General features: G+C 59.8%; 2 protein-coding genes across 6 annotated transcripts in view; one reads left to right on the top strand and one right to left on the bottom strand.

Annotated features, from left to right (window-relative positions):
• SH2D2A (SH2 domain containing 2A) lies at positions 1-15,630 on the top strand. Of its 5 annotated transcripts, none has more exons than XM_034667416.1 (9): positions 1-159; positions 685-899; positions 1,575-1,759; positions 2,366-2,455; positions 2,605-2,773; positions 6,018-6,164; positions 6,354-6,650; positions 8,178-8,348; positions 15,285-15,630. In XM_034667416.1, the coding sequence occupies exons 1-8, from the start codon at positions 126-128 to the stop codon at positions 8,343-8,345; spliced, it is 1,305 nt and encodes a 434-aa protein (XP_034523307.1). In that variant the 5' UTR covers positions 1-125; the 3' UTR covers positions 8,346-8,348; positions 15,285-15,630. The 5 variants fall into 5 exon arrangements, with proteins under 5 accessions (XP_034523307.1, XP_034523306.1, XP_034523305.1 ...); XM_034667415.1 differs by lacking the exon at positions 15,285-15,630 and adding an exon at positions 11,803-13,496; XM_034667413.1 differs by lacking the exon at positions 15,285-15,630 and adding an exon at positions 8,825-11,849 and having other exon boundaries at positions 2-159.
• PRCC (proline rich mitotic checkpoint control factor) overlaps positions 13,433-15,923 on the bottom strand; it is a 21,936-nt gene continuing 19,445 nt past the window's right edge. Inside the window, exon 7 of the mRNA XM_019807679.2 lies at positions 13,433-13,867. Within this exon, the coding sequence (XP_019663238.2) occupies positions 13,781-13,867 (87 nt within the window). The 3' untranslated portion in view covers positions 13,433-13,780. The remainder of the gene's footprint in view (positions 13,868-15,923) is intronic.

A 15,923-nucleotide genomic window follows, 5' to 3' on the forward strand; every position in this document is an offset into this window, starting at 1 on the left:
TGGGTAAGGCGACATTTCCTGCCCTCGGGGCCCGGGGTGAGAGAGATGAGTTGCTGAGTGTGCACATCTTTTCAGAGCACAGACACACACCCTGCTGTGGGGGTTCCGTTCCCAGGCTGGGCCCCATGGAGTTCCCCCTGGCCCAGATATGCCTCCAAGGTAAGTGTGAGGTCGGAGACTGTGGGTGGAGGGACCCCTGCCATCTCCAGGACTGAGCTCCCACTTCAGGGGTGAAGGGCCCCGCCCTGAGCCAGAGCTGGCACGGCCAACTGGCAGGGTGCCCGCGGCTCCTTCTCCTTCTCCGGGCGCCAGTCCACTCCACCCTGGGGACATAGGTGGCTGGGTCTGCTGAGTGCTTCTGAGAGAGGAGGGAGCAGGACGACGAGGCCCGGGGGGCAGAGGATCTTGGCCACAAAGAGAAGTCACGCCACCTCCCGCACCCCGCACCCCGCACCCCTCACCGTGGGCATCTCTGCTCCTCCACACCCGTCTCCCTGGCCAGCCAGGGCCTCCTGGGCTCCTTACTCCTCCCCCTTGAGAGACTCCCTGTGCCCCCCCTGCATTTCTCCTCTGGTGACTGTCCCTGTCCTCTAGGTCCCTGGTCAGAAGCACGAGGGGCCCCTGGGAGGCTGGGGGAGAAGCAGTCCGTCCTGAGAATCCCAGCTGTCCTCTTTGTGCTAACAGGAAGCTGCAAAGCCCCTGTGCCTACCTTCAGCACCTTCCAGCCCGTGGAACTGTCCCACAGGAGCTGCCAGGACGTGGGTTTGCTTCAGGGGCCCAGACTCCAGGCCCTGAAGGCTGTGGAGGCCCCGCTCGGCCCCAGGGTCCCAGCCGCCCACGCTGCTGTGAGTGGGACCCCATCTGGCACAGCATCTGCCTTGGCTCCCATCCCCCCACCGGTGAGGATTTGCAGATGGACAAAGACTAACAGGGAGGAAGCAGGATTGATCTGGGGCTGCCAACAGGGCTAGGGCATGGGGGGGAGGGAGGGAGAGGAGAGGGGGAGCATCTCCCTCATGCTATAGTGTCCCCTCACGGTCCCTTGGACGCTGGGGCCGAGTCTGCAGGTGACCAGGGTACAGGGTACCGAGTCCCAGAAGCAGGCATCTGCACCTCTGTCCGTGGCCTTCACCTGCCCAGCGCATCCGGGCCTCAGCCCCTCTCACCCAGCGGGCCATTAGGAAGTCCTCCCCATGATCCAGCCCAGCCCCTCCCAGGAGAGGGTGAGCCCTCCCTCATTCTGTCCTCTGGGCTGACAGGCACCATCATGGGCCTCATCCTGCAGGCCAGGGAATGATTTCCTGTCCTTCTGAAGGCTTCACCCTTGTGTAAGCTCAGGTTAAGAGCTCACTGTGACCGGGTTAAAGGCCTTCAGGCCCAGAACGAAGTGCACAGAAATTCCCTAGAAACCAAAGCAGGTGGAACTGAAGGAGGGGTTTTAAGCTGGACTCCGAGAGGCACATTCTGGGCAGCTATAGCCTAAAATGGGCACCTGGGCTGGAGGCTGGCTGGCATCAGGAGGAAGCCCACGAATCAGGGCTATTTCCCCCTTCTTGAACTTTCCCCCGTTGCAGGCATCACCTCAACCTCCAGGGGCTGCCTCCAGCCCAGAGGATGCTGGGAAAGCTGAGGAGGTGCTTGAGGAAGGAGTCCAGTCCCTGCAGGCTGAGACACGGGCTTGGTTCCAGAAGACCCAGGCCCACTGGCTCCTGCAGCACGGGGCAGCCCCCGCCTGGTTCCACGGCTTCATCACCCGGAGGTGAGTCACAGTGGCGGAAAGGGGCCCAGAGAAGCGCAGGGCAAGTCCTGGGCCCCGGGCCCAGCAGCAGTGCATGGAGGCTGCAAGCCCAGCCCCGAGTCCTGCAGGCTCCCGGGCCCGTGTCTGAGGCATCTGTCCTGAGGCACGTCCCTGCAGAGGCTGCAGCCTGCTCGCTCTGGGGCCTCCACTTCACTCCCGTCTCTAGGCTTCCAGTTTCATGTTTCCCCTGGTCTCCCAGCCTCCCTGCCTCTCCAGCCTCTGCTCTTCCTTGTCTCCCTGGTAGGCTGTCCCTCCTGCATTTTTCAGCTTTGCTTCTCTTCTTCCAGTTCAGCCTGTGACTCAGGAAATCTACAAGTCTATTACCACTCCAGGGCACCCCCACCAGGCAGCCCTCCAGGATGAGGCTGCAGGAAGATGCAGGGCTGGGAGATCTCCTGGGTGGGACCCTCGCCCCTGTGCTCTCCAGGCCCTGCTTGATACAGCAGACCCACGTCCTGTCTGCCATTCCCTCCCTCCTCTCCACTTGAGCCCACAGGCTGGGGCTTGGGGTCTGCCTGAGAGAGGGGACATGCCCCAGGCTGGAAGAGCCTTCTCCATGGCCCACAGGGAGGCCGAGAGGCTGCTGGAGCCCAAGCCTGAGGGGTGCTACTTGGTCCGGTTCAGTGAGAGCGCTGTGACCTTCGTGCTGACCTACAGGTGAGCGATGGGAGCAGGGACAGCTTCCGCCCAGCGCCCAGCGGCCGGGTGGGCTGGGTGCTCCTGACGCAGGAGGGGCAGGACCGGCTGGGAGGGAGGGCCTGGCACGGTGAGCGGTAAGCAGCTCTGATCCGACGGGCGCCCTCCAGGAGCCGGACTTGCTGCCGCCACTTCCTGCTGGCCCAGCTCCGGGATGGGCGCCACGTGGTGCTGGGCGAGGACAGCGCCCACGAGAGGCTGCAGGACCTGCTGCGACACTACACGGCGTGCCCGCTCAGCCCCTACGGGGAGACGCTCACAGAGCCCCTCGTCCGCCAGGTACGCCCAGCCCCCAGCCCCAGGGACCCTGGCTGCAGAAGCCCCCTTTCTCATCCCAGCCTGCAACCCAGCCATAGGTCCCTTGTCCATCCTGTGCCCCCAGGAATCCCTTCGAGAGGGATGAGTGCCAGGGGATGGGTCCTCCAGGGAGCAGCCCACCCACACAAAGATAGCAGGCACACGGGTTCAAGACTATTCACTAAGTACCCAGCAGGCCCTGGAAATAGAACAATGGACAAGACAGACGGGCCTCAAACCCACAGAGCTCACTTACCAGCAGCAAAGACAGATAAGTACGAGCAGTCAAGTGTGATGAGAAAGGAAATGTGGAGTGAGTGGCACTGGGCTCACGTGGTGGGCAGCATGTCAGGGAGTGCCTCCCCGACGGTGGCCAGTCGGTTCCGAGGACCACCATGCACCAGGCGGTGGTCTGGGCACTGGGAATCCAGCCGAAACAACTGACCAAAACAGCCCTGCCTTCTGGAGCCTACATTCTAGTGCGGAGACAGCAATCCTGTGAGACAGATAAACAGATAATCCATAATGTGCCCAGTAATGACAAACACGTGCTAAGAAGACAGGGAGTGCCAGGGTTGGGGCTATTTTATGTAGGGACATCAGGGAAGGCTACTCCAGTAAGGGGATATTTGAATGCGGTCTGGATGAAGGAAGGGAAGGAACCGTGCAGACAACTAGAGGAAAAACATTCTAGGCAAAAGGAACAGCAGGTACAAAGGCCCTGCGGTAGGAGGCTGCCTGACGTGTCTGAGGACGAGTGAGAGCAGCCAGGAAGTAGCCTGGGTGGACAGGTAGGAAGTGAGACCAGAGGTGAAGGAAGGGGGCCCTGGAGACTCTCATATGGCTTTTGGACTTTATTCTGAGTGAGGTGGGATGGCACCGGACCGTCACGCTGAGGAGGGACATGACCTGGCAAGTTTGGGAGGCACACGGGGGACAGACAGAGGTGACTACAGTACTTTGGGTGAGCCGATAGCAGCCTGGGCCAGGGGGCGGAGTGCAGAGTGTGGGGTCTTTTGTTAAGATTTTGTTTATTTATTTGAGAGAGAGAGAGACAGCTCAAGCACAAAAGCGGGGAGGCGGGGTGGGGGAGAGGGACAAGAGGACTCCTCCCTGAGTGGGTGGAGCCCGACGTGGGGCTCCATCCCACGACCCCGAGATCAGGACCTGAGCCCAAACCAAGAGTCAGACGCTCACCTTAAGGAGCCATCCAGGCGCCTTGCAGGGTGTCTTCTAAAAGGAGGAGTTGGCAGGGTTTTTGCAGGATTGGGTGAGGAGCAATGGTGCTGCCATTGACTGAGGGGAGGGAAGCTGGGGGAGGGGCAAACCCGGGTGGGGGGCTGCAGATCAGGGGCTCAGTGCCACATGCACAGTTGGAGATACCGGGTCAATATTCAAATGGGGATGTCAAGGGTCAGCTGGCTGCTCAGTCAGTAGGTCATGTGACTCAGCTTGGGGTCATGAGTAGAAGCCTCCCATTGGGCATAGAGTTTACTCTAAAAAATGGGCATGTCGGGGTGTCTGGGTGGCTCAGTCAGTGAATTGTCTGACTCTTGATTTCATCTTAGCTCATGATCTCAGGGTCATGAATTCGAGCCCTGTGTTGGCCTCCATGCTCAGCGGGGAGTCTGCCTGAGATTCTCCCTCTCCCTCTGCCCTCCCCTCTCCCCAAATCTTTGTTTCAAATGGGGATGTCCAGCAGGCAGTTGAAGTATGTGGGTCTGGAGTCTGGGACAGAGGTCTGGGCTGGAGATCATCAACATATAGAAGGATTGATTGTAGAGCAGGAGGGATGAAATCTCACTCAGGAGGGAGTGTTGGTGGAAAAGAAAGGAATACCAAGTCTCCAGCATTTAGAGTTTGCAGAAATGAGGACAAACCTACAAAGAAAATTAAGAAGGATCAGCCAGCGGGAGAGGAGAGAAGCCAGGAGCTTGCGGTGCTCCGGAAGCCAAGCAAAGAAAATGCCCCACAGAAGGGAGTGTCTTGCACTGACCACCAGCCTTGGCCAGGAGGAGCTCCCTGGGGACCCGAGTCAGCTCAAGGAAGTGTGTCTGTGGGACTGTGCTGTGGGCAAGTGTTGCGTGGACCTTCGTGAGGAATGGAGGACACAAAGATTCCCCAGCAGTGGGAACAGGGGGAGGGAAGTCTGGAGGTGAGGGCAGCCGCTGCCCTGGAGAGCTGGAGGCAGAGCTGTCATGTGCCGGCTGTCCGACCAGGTCTTGAAGGGTCTTGTCACCACACTCCTCTGGAGTCTGGACATCCCCCTGGAGGACAGGCAGCCACCGAAGGACTGCCAGGGGAAATTCTTCCTCTCACTCTGGCCTCGGAGTGAAGACTGCCTTGCAGGGCGAGATGAGGCAGGGGAGGACTTCGGAGGCCTGAGCTGGGGTTGTGGCAGTGGCACTCAGGGAAGTGTGTGGCTGTCAAGCTGTCGAGGCAGTGGAGGGAGCAGAGCCTGTGCACCATGAGACGGGGGAGGGTGGGGCTGGCTCCTAAGGGGCTGTCTTGGCAGCAGGGTGGGGGTCATAAAGGCATAAAGGGACTGCAAAGAGGGGAGGGAGGAGGGGCAGGGAAAGAGAATTCTGACGTGGACCCATGAAGCCCGCAGTGCTCACGCACCTCTAGGCGTGGACATGCACTTGCTGAGTCCCGAGGAGCATGAGGAAAGCACTGTGGCCTGTGGACAGCGGAACTGGGGGCTGACCAGAAGCCGGGGGCCTGTGGAAAGCTAAACTCTCAGCTACAGCCCAGCTGCCCTGGGAAGGGACCCTCCCACTGTAAGGTTCATCCTCCTGGAGGCGGTCTCTCCACCCCTAAAATATACAGCTTAAACCTCCATAAAGTACTCCTCTGGCTCCTGCAGAACTAACCATGGGCATGGCCATCTGGGGGATCTGTCCCCATGCTGAACATTTTTACGCTAAAGCCTTGTTGCATTTTTACAACCACAGGCACAAATAGAGCCTGGCCTGGCCAGTGTTCCAGGTGGAATGAAGGTCAAGGCTAGACACAGCATGTGACCAGAGCTACTTTCCCCCCCACCCCCATTGGTCCCCTTGCCATCTCCATTCCCGGTTCCTCACCCAGGAAACCCCACCAGCCCACATTTCTGTGCCCCTCCCCCACACATCCTCCACCAGCACCGGCTTGTTCTGTCCTCCTCCACCCACTGGCCACCCCCCTCCCCACCATCCCTCCTGTTCCAAATCTCACTCTTTCCCAGCAGACACCTGAGCCTGCAGGACTTTCCCTGAGCTCTGAAATGCCAGATTCTGGAAACAAGGATACACACCCTCAGTATAGCCCGATCGTCAAAAAGTTGCAGAACATGACCCCCACGCAGAAGGAGGGGGCCGGGGAGCCCAAGGAGGTATTGGGCTAGAGGGACTGAGGGAGGGGAAGGGTGTGCGGCAAAGGGCGGGTCCAGCGCGGGGCGGGGCCTTCCGGAGGGGTGGGGCCTCTGTATGTGGGCGGGGCCCCGGGGCTGCAGCTTCCGCCCCGCCTGCGTGGCTCTGACGCCCCCTCCTCCCCGGCCCGGCCTTCTCTCCCGGTCTCCCAGCTGCCCAGGCCCAAGCCTCCCGTGCCCGCCAAGCCTCAGCTGCCCCCCGAAGTCTACACGAGCCCGGCCCCGAGGCCCCGCCCGGCCCCGCCCCCCAAGCCCTCCAACCCCATCTACCAGGAGCCCGACGAACCCATCGCCTTCTACGCCATGGGGCGGGGCAGCCCCGGGGAAGCCCCCAGTAACGTGTACGCGGAGGTCGAGGCGCAGGTGCCGCCGGGCGCTGCGGGCCCGCCCTGCGTCCTCGGGCACCCCGCGCTGCGCAAGTGCAGGTCCAGGCCGGTCCCGGGGGGCCAGGTAACGGGGTGCAGGAGGGGGCGGGCCGCTGGGAGGACGTCCTGAAAGCCGGACTGGGGAGGGCAGCGAAGGTGTTCAGAGTGGTTGCCGGTCTCAGGGTGAGGGTCCGAGGTCTGAGTTCACATGGGGGAGACAAAGGCTCCGCCGGCCAGGGACCCTTTTCCGGGCCCAGAAGTGGCTCCCTGCCCTCTCCCTGCAGTCACTGGGCCCGGCCTCCTCTGCGTCAACCCCCTCCACTTCTCAGAGGCAATGAGGCCTTCACCTCAGCCCTCCCCCAGCGGAGGCTGCATTTTGGTCTCTGTCCCTCTCACCCAGTCCGGGCCACCTATACCCCATTCTGCGCCATGAATCTTGGCTCCAGCCGTCATCCTGTCTCCCTGGTTGGAACATGGGCCTGTCCCGCTCTGGCTCCCTCCCCTCCCCTTCACAGCCCCACCATCCCCGAAGAGGAAGAGCACTTGGAGTCCCTGGTGTCATCTCAGATGAGCTCAGGGGAGGAGGCACCTGCACGCCTCTCCTCCACACACTCCCCCCTCCCACTTCCACCTCTCCCACCTCCCTCGGATCAGTGCAAGTCAGTGTCCCAGTCCAGGGCTGCCTTTGACTTCCTGGCCACTCCCAGCCTCTCCCTGGGCTTCTGCCCCCTCCACAGGCCCATCCGCACCCTCCCTGCGATGCCGCAGGCCTGCCTCAGCCCCTGAGCCTGTACCCCCACCCCCTCCCCTGCTGTGGCACTAGAGACAAGCCAGCAGCCCACTGGTCCGTGTCCACTGCCCTCCAGGCTCCCGCTCAGCCCCCAGCACCCCACAGCCTCCTGAACGCAACACAGCAACCTGATCTCATCCTTCTCCCCGGACCCTCCTCTATCTCCCAGCCACCTGACTATCCAAGCCAGAACCCTCCCCACCCCGACTCCTCATAGGCCCCAATTCCTGGTGGGTCCCTTTCCCCAGTTTCAGCCTCATTATTGCTCATCGGGATTTTCCCAGAGATTCTTAACTGGTCTAACCACCAATCTTGACATTTCTGATCCACTCTGCCCCAAGGAAGCCAAAACGATCTTTCTCCAACAGCCACCTGGCCCACGCAGCCCTCCATACTGGTGGAGGCGGGGGACCACCTCCTCGCTGCTCCACCCTCCCGGAGCTGTTCATGTCTCTCTGAGCACACCCTCCCTCCCCCGCAGACTTCCCAGACACTACCGCAGCGGCCATCCACTGTGCTTTTGACGCACTCGCCACGCCACTGGTCCCCTGGGACATCTGTCTCCCCTCTTCCGCAGCAGAGTGCAGGCCGCCTGAGAGCAGGGGCTGAGACTTACTCATCTGTTCCCAGAACACCCAGAGTACCGTGCCTGGCACAGAGCAGGTGCTCAGGAAATGGTTGCTTAGTGAATGCGAGGGATTTAGATCTTCCCTGCGCAGGCCCACACCCGTTAGGACCAGAGAACAGCCCTTGAGGGGACAGGTGGGCCTGAGAGGCAGATGGGCCTGAAGATGTGACCTCAGATCATCCTTCTCTCCGCAGAACCCAGGCGCCCGGCAACCGCACGCTGAGAACTCTGTGACCGGACAAGGCCCTCCCGTGCCCCACCAGCCCCTGCCCTGCTGGGGGCACACCCTCCCCCACAAGCTTTCTAGACAGAGGACAGAGGACAAAGGACAGACGTGGCTTTCCCTGGGGCCTCCTCAGTAGCCGGTGAGTCTGAGCTGGGGGAGGATAACCTAGAAGGATAACACCAGGTCCACAGACCTTTGCACACCAGATGCCCTTCTCAGGAAATGTGTGTGGAACAAACCATAGTCCACCAGAGCTAGCAAGGACCTCAGCCGTCATCTACTGCAAAGATGGCGCAAAGGTGTCATCTTGCATGCCAATTGCCACCCATTGGTCGTGGCTGCCTGGAGCCCTGCACTGGGAAGGATGTTCTGGTCATCTCTGCACTCAGCAGAAAAGAACATCATGATTGATTAGTGATGTCTGCCGCAGGCAGGGAGGCAAGAGGAGCAGTGTCTCCTTTGCCCTTACTGAGCCAGGCCAAGTCCCTGGCGGTGCAGATAAGGAGACAAAGCCTGAGGGGGATAGCGACTCGGCCCAAGCCGAGGACTAGAACCCAGGCTGCTTCTTCCCCTGTCTGGCACCCTGTCTCTTACCCCGCATCCTCCTCTCCGCAGGAAATGTCTGAGATTTCCTCAGATAGGAAATCTGGCTACTTTCCAGAGTTCCACGGCACGGAGGTCTGGGTGCCGGTTCCCTCCTCCAGATCCCACCTCGGCCCTGTTCTCTGGACAGGTCTGGGCCCCCCAGGGAAGCCTGGAGTTCGAGGAGCAAAGGTGGACCCGGCTCCCTAGTAGGGACACACGCACTGGTTCCGTCCTGAGTCCCCGAGAATCTGGCAGGCCTCTGAGGAAGTGTGCTAGGGCGGCCCTGCTGCCCCCCACTGCCCTGGCTTCTCCTCCCGGAGTCCGATTTCCTTGGCCCTCTGAGCCTTTGGGTCTGGGCCCTGGTCCAATGCTGCTGTTGTCTGAGGAATGGTTTGGCGAGAACAGATGTTAGAACTTGTTTGTTGATTCTCGTCTGGCTAATAAATCATCGCCAACCACCTCCCCCCACAGGGATCAAGTGCTCCAGTCTCCTTCTGTCTCACTCTCTCTCCTATCGTGGAAGGCAAGGGGTTGAACTGCCAGCGCAGTGGGGGCAGCGGGTCTGCGGGTTCCAGGATACCTGGGCAAGGGTCACAAATCTGGGGGCTGGGGGACTGCAAGGTAGGGAGCCGCGAAGTCTTTCTTGGCTGGGCTGGCAGGTACCCACGGGCAGAGGGGCGGTTGCATCACCTGGGGGCGCCAGGAAAGAAAGAGGGGCAGGAAGGAGAGGGGAAGGCCCTGCACCTCCTTCCCCAAACCCCTACCAGTAGAGGACTGGGGGGCCCCTGCGGTGGCACTGGGGACTCTCTCAGCCAGGCTGCGTCTGCCCACAAGCTGCTCGAGGCTCTGGGTGCTCCTGTGGTCCCATCGGGGCAGCTGGTCCTTACACTCGTTCCCACGAGAGCTTAGTCAGGACAGTCCATGCCCGCCACGGTCCCTCCTCCTGCCAAGGGGGCCCAGAAATCCCGCAGACCGTTCCCTGAAGCGGCTCTCCCTTGGCCGAGGTGCCGCGGGCCACGGCCACGCCACCCCCAGCCTGGCACAGGGACCGGCCCCAGCGACCAGTGCACTGCCCTCTTCGGCAGCCAGTGCTCAGCAGCTCAGGGAGAGCGTCGGTTGCTGAGTCAACAGAGTCGGGGTTCCACTCCCTTCCGTCTGCAGGTCTCCTGAGCAAGAAGAGAAATGGGGAGGGAGGCGGAGGGGAGGGGAGCAGGTGGCTTTGCAGAGATGGGGAGGCTGTCTCAGGGCAGACTGCGGGGCCACTCCTGGCTGAGTCCTGCGCGGAGCGGCCGTGGGACAAGGAGAGGCTTGCTGTCAGCAAGAGCTGCAAGTCAGGGTCTGAAAATGGCATTTCCTTACACTTGGGGATATAACGGGCCAGGCCGGTGCAGGGAGGGGGCAGAAATGCCTCGTGACCCTGTTGGTGTTTCTGAAGGAGCAAAGCCTGCGAGAGGGGGGGTGGGGGGCGGGGCCAAAGCTGCCCCTCCTTGGCTGCTCCACGCGGCCAGGGGCAGGCTCGCCGAAGTGGAGAATCTGGATGGTGGCATCAGCGACGAGCCTGGCTGCTGTGGTGGTGTCGTGCCAGCTAGTGGCATGGCAGCCCTTCCTCTGCACCACAGCCCTTCTTCTCCACCACCTCCCCACAGAATGCCTCCTTGTCCGCACAGGGAGCTGTTGTACAGGTCAGAGGCTGGGCACGGGAGGGGTCAGGGAAGCAGGACTGCTGGTGCTCCAGGGGACAGCAGACCCTTTGTGGCTGCTTTTCTTTCTTTTGGGTTCCACCAAATAGGAAACTGAGGTCTGGAGAGGGGAGGTGACAGGGAGCTGGAGGCAGTCAGGCCACATCCGGTCAGCCCCATCCCGTGTTCCCCAGGTGCCAGGGGGCCCTCCCAGGCCAGAGGATAAGGCTCCAGCTGCAGGCCCAGCCCTGAAAACCCGGGCGGGGGAAGTGACCCTGCTCGCCACACCCACTGGCACCCCTGCACCATCCCGCCCACTCCACTCCCTCGCTGAGGTGGGCTGCTGCGGTGTGGCCGGCCAGGCCGGGTGAAGGTACAGGAGAAGGAACCGGGCAGTCTGTGCGGAGGGGGCTCCTCCCCAGCCAGGGACCGTGGTGGCACAAGCGAAGGGCATTTCCCAGCCGGCTCCATCTCCCGTGGTCCTTCCATCCCTCTCCCTGCCCTCCATACAGGGCTTTCTGGAACTCGGCACACTCAGACTGAGAGAGGGCAGTGTCTCAGCCCAGCCTGAGCCTACAGAAGGCTCGCTGCGTGCGGGGGCACAGCTCTTCCCTCCAGCACCGTGGCCGAGCTCTCTGCACTGTCCCCCTGAGCCGGTGCCCTTCATCCTGTGTGCTCCCCCAGCTAACGCAGGACACGCTCAGGGAGGCTGGCTCCAGGACAGGGGCAAGTGGCAGTTAACACCATGACCCCGTCTGTCCTGGTGCACAGTGGAGGACCAGGGGCCAAGTGCCACTGAGGCCCCACCCTCAGCCACCTCTACCTAGGACATCTGTCCCCACCTGCAACAAAGCTCGGTGGAGGAAGAGGAAGCCAACAAGGGTAGGAGCAGGCTGCACTGTCCACTCTAGCGGGGTGAGGACCTGAGCAGGCCCCTCTCCCGGGGCCAGAGCCTTGAGGGAAGGAGACTGTGACAGCCTTGCCATTGTTGTGCAGTTTCTAAGTCTGATTTTTAGGGACATCAGCTTCCGGGCTCTGCTCTCCTAGTCAATGCCACACCGCACCCTCGGGCACAGGTCAGCCCCTTCCCCCCCCCCCCGGGGAGGCCTGGACCCATTCTGACCAAAGCCTTTGCCCTGCCTCCCTGTGCCCCTCAGCTGGTGCTGCTGTACCAGCTTTAGCCAAGTATCATTCCTCCTCCTCCTTCTCTTCGCCATCCTGGTGTTTTCCCTTTGATGTTTATTTACCGGAACTTAAGGCTACCACCTCCAGGAAGCCTTCCCAAATGAGGACTGTCCATTTCTAATCTGCATTTCTCTTGGTGGCCAGGAAATTCCAACCACCAAATAAAATGTCACCTTTGGAAAGACTAAAAAGTGCCTTGAAAAAAAGTGGTGTAAGGCTATCGCAGAGGCGGGAGGCCAGAGGCCTACAGACGACTGGCCTCAGTCCATCCACTTCCAGAAGATGCTGGGACCCTCCGTGCCCGGCATGTCCTGGCTCCCAGCCCAGAGCCCCTCGAGCTCCGTGATGCAGCCGCTTGAGTGAGCATGTGGGACAAGTCCCCCGGGCGTGGCACGCCAGGGTGGCAGGGCTGCTCCCGCAGCATCCTGGGTGTGGCGCACGCCTCTGGCTCCTGGGGACCTCGGACTTTGGCCCCTGTGCAGCCTACCTCACCACCTACGACACCCCAGGAGGGTGACCTCGGCCTCCGCCCCCGGTGCCTCTGAGGACCGTGGAAGTGGCGGTGGGTTGCCGCTCTTCCCTGAAGACTGGCCGGATGCACAGATTTGGACAACTACAGCCCTGCGTCCCCGCGGGATGCAGGAGCCCTGTCTGGCTCCAACCCCAAGTAGGTCAGATTTCAGATAAGTGGGTGGTTTTCCTGTAAGTGACAAAAGCCTCCCATGTACTTAATGAGAAACAGACTCCTCGACTTACCCAGCACACACGACTGGGGGCACGGCGAGACCCTCCCTCCTGCCGCCTCCCCTCACCCCCAGGTCCCCACACCACACGCTTCCAACTGTGTCCCCGTGGCCAGAACCTTCTGTCCGTCAGCAGGGCTGTCAGTCCCTCCTCCCGGCGCTTCCCCGTTGAGAAGCCTGCAGCAGCTGCAGGCGAGCTGCTGCGTCCCATCAGCTCTCGGGGCCCCCGGTCAGCTCTCCCAGGGCAGCTCCCTCGGGTTGGGCACCAGGCTTTTCTCCGCAGGACTCCGCCAACACCCGCGTTGCAGGAGCAGGAAGCCGCTGCGGCACAGCCGTCCTGGAGCTCCGGTGCCCTCGGCGACATGCTTCCGTGGCGGTGTGCACGAGGACTGGTGTGGTTCTGGGCCCAGGGTGTGGATCTCCTGCCCCTACGGGAACCCCGCACTGAGAGGGAGGGGTCATGCCGGCTGTCGTGCTGCTGGTGGGCATCCCAGTGCAAAAGCACGAACTGAGGCCCGTGACCCCGCCGCCCCCCTCCCTCTCTAGCATAAAGGTCGGGGCGCAGAAGTCTCCAAGATGTGTCTAGCCCCCAAGCCCTCTGCAAAGCTTCCAAACCAGTTGAGGCCAATGGCAATCAGTGTGACCGTGCATCCTCTTCAGGGACAGACACTTGCCATTTCTCCTGCTGGACTGGATTTGCTAACAACTCTTTCGTGTCACAGAAAGAACGTCCTTGACTTCCTCTCATCTTCAAAGATGTCTGAGACCAGCAATACTTTCCAGATTTGGGACCACAGGCCTCTGCCCCAAAGTTGTACATTAATTCCTAGGGTCTTCAATGGCCGTGAACCCAGCTTAGAAGGTGGGCACCGAGGGAAAGGCAAAGCCATCACTGAGGCAGCTCATGACAGTTGAGGGAGCTTTACACAAGGGTAACGTCAGATCCAGGAACGGGAGAACAAGTGAGAAAGATCCAGATGGAAAAACGAGACCACACTAAAAAGTAGGAAAGGGTTAGGGCTGGCAATGTCTGTCAGACTGAATGTTTTATTTCAACAGACATCCCTGGTTTTAAAAAAAAAAAAAAAAAAAAAAGAATGGAGGGACGGGCTCCCCATTTCATCACACCCACCAGGGAGCCCCACTCCCGTCCAGAACTCAGAGCCCCACATGAAGCATCGCTCGAGTCTGTGCTAGCTCCAAGACAGGAGCTGAATTTTCTAACTTTTGTTAAGAAAACTCTATCAAATGTGTCCATTCTCGCAGAGGCGAGGGCTGGGTCCTCAGGGACAGAGGCCCTGGGCTTGGAGCAGCGGGGTCCCCGAGGTGAGGCCAGGCGCCAGGCTGCAGGAGCCCCGGGAGCAGTCAGGTCTGGGGCCCTAGAAGCCGTACTTGGCTTGGGTCTGCCGGCGGCTGAGCTTGTTCTCCGACCAGGTGTTCTTTAGTTCCAGCTCCCGCTCCTTAGCCTGTGGCAAGCAAGACACGTGCGGTGAGCCAACGGGGGTGCTCAGGGGCCCCTCTCTCTGCCTCCGTGAGCTTCCCAATCTAACATCTTTCTCCCCTGGAACAGTGATGGGGAAACAGCAAATCCCCTGAAAGACGTCATTTTCTCTTATTTAAGTAGAAGGGGAAGACCCTGGGGAAGCAGAGAAGAACCCTCTCTCGGGGAGCTGACAGCATCTCTCTGGGGCTAACAGGGTTGAAGCAAAACAAAAACTCAGGAACCCCGGTCCTGGGGCACCCAGCGGGCTCAGTCGGAGGAGCACGCCACTCTTGATCTCAGGGGCATGAGCTCAAGACCCACGTGGGGTGTAGAGATTACTTTAAAATAAAACAGGGGTCCCTAGGTGGCTCAGTTGGTTAAGCAACTGCCTTTGGCTCAGGTCATGATCCCAAGGTCCCGGGATCGAGCCCCACATCGGGCTCCCTGATCAGTGGGGAGCCCGCTTCTGCTGCCACCTCTCCCCACTGCTTGTGCTTTCTCTCTCTCTCTCAAATACATAAATGAAATCTTTAAAAAAATAAATAAAATAATTTAAAAAAAAAAAGGAATCCTGGTCCCTCACCTGCTGGAATTAAAACTGAATCACTCAAGTGACAGATGGGCAAAGGACAGCTAGATGTGCATCTGAAAGGAAGACAAGTCAGCTGCCCTGGATGCCTGACCAGCCACGGGGCGAGGACAGGGAGGATGGAGAGGAAGGGGGAGGACTGGGGAGGACGGCCTCAAAGATGTGGGCAGGGCCACAAAGGACACCGCCCCACAACAGCTGCATCGGGGGATGCAGTGTTACTGTTGGGCTGAATACAGTGGATGTGGTACCCAAGAAGTTCGCACCACTTTCCAGCACAAACGGAAGCTGTGGCAAACGAAATGGAAGGTACCAGAACTGAGACTTTCCTCTGCCGACCTCAACAACGCACTTGGGGAGTCAACAAGCATCACCCCACAGAGGGGCTCGCTGACCCCGCAAGAGTTAATGGATGCTTGCTCATCTCCCCTGGATGGAGGCAGGGATTAAGAGTTTGGGTTTGAAAGAAGTTCCTACCCTCAAATCCTTTTTCTACAAAAAACAAGATAGGGTAAAGACACAAGGGGGTCCCTGAAAAGGAAGGTGAAACCATGAGGGGAACAATGAAAGCAGACTTCCCACTGAAATCCTCCGGCAGCATGTGCACCCCCAGGGAAAGGGCGGGGACGGCACACTGCTGCCAGAGTCTCTGAGGGCGGGCAGTACAGCAGGTCTCAAAAACGTGTCTGTTTAATGATTAAATGAGTATTTCCAAGTTGCTGGGTCCTATCAGATAAGTAACATTCTAATTCCAAAAGAGATTTTTGGGTTATCTGTGATTTTTAATTATTTGTGTTGATATTTCCTGCAGCAGAAGTAGAGAATACAAGACCAACCTCCCGGGCCGCCTGGGCGGCTCAGTCGGTGAAGTGTCTCACTCTTGGTTTGAGCTCAGATCACGATCTCAGGTCATGGGATTGAGCCCCGTGTCAGGCTCCACACTGAGCACAGAGTCAACTTGGGATTCTCTCTCCCTCTGCCCCTCCCCCTCGGCTTCTCCCCTCCATGGCGCACTTGCTCTCTGTCTCAAATAAATAAATAAAATCTATAAAAAAAACAACGAAACAAACCAACCTCCTTATCAGTTGGATGTTTTGCTAAAAGCAGGGGAACCAATCTTTTTAAAATAGTCTCTTAAGGGGGCACCTGGGTGGTTCAGTCGTTAAAATAGTTTCTTAAATCCCTAGATAAACTTGCCGTGTATTTATTTTTTTATAAACTAGCTCTTTAAAAGAACCATACGAGAAAGCACTTCACTGCCCACTGCCCTCTGCGTTTGTTTCAACCTCTAGTTACTCCAGGCCCTTGCGCTGGAGTCCTCAGGCCCCCCCCACCCCCACCCCAGGCAGGAGCAGGTGCCTGATTCTGAAGGACACATCCCCCCCTAGTGGCCACCTGGAGAACCCGCCGTGGGCGAGGCAGCGAAGCCTCGGTGCCTGGGCCTGGCTAG

The sequence above is a fragment of the Ailuropoda melanoleuca genome, chromosome 8 (genome assembly GCF_002007445.2).
Source record: "Ailuropoda melanoleuca isolate Jingjing chromosome 8, ASM200744v2, whole genome shotgun sequence".
NCBI lineage: Eukaryota > Metazoa > Chordata > Mammalia > Carnivora > Ursidae > Ailuropoda > Ailuropoda melanoleuca.

What these genes read in the sequence shown, in the direction of transcription:
- SH2D2A (XM_034667416.1), top strand. Translation starts at nt 126, where the DNA reads ATGGAGTTCCCCCTGGCCCAGATATGCCTCCAAG. An exon ending in GGCCCAGATATGCCTCCAAG is followed by an intron (nt 160 to 684) that starts GTAAGTGTGAGG and finishes TTGTGCTAACAG; the next exon opens with GAAGCTGCAAAGCCCCTGTG. An exon ending in TGGCTCCCATCCCCCCACCG is followed by an intron (nt 900 to 1,574) that starts GTGAGGATTTGC and finishes CCCCCGTTGCAG; the next exon opens with GCATCACCTCAACCTCCAGG.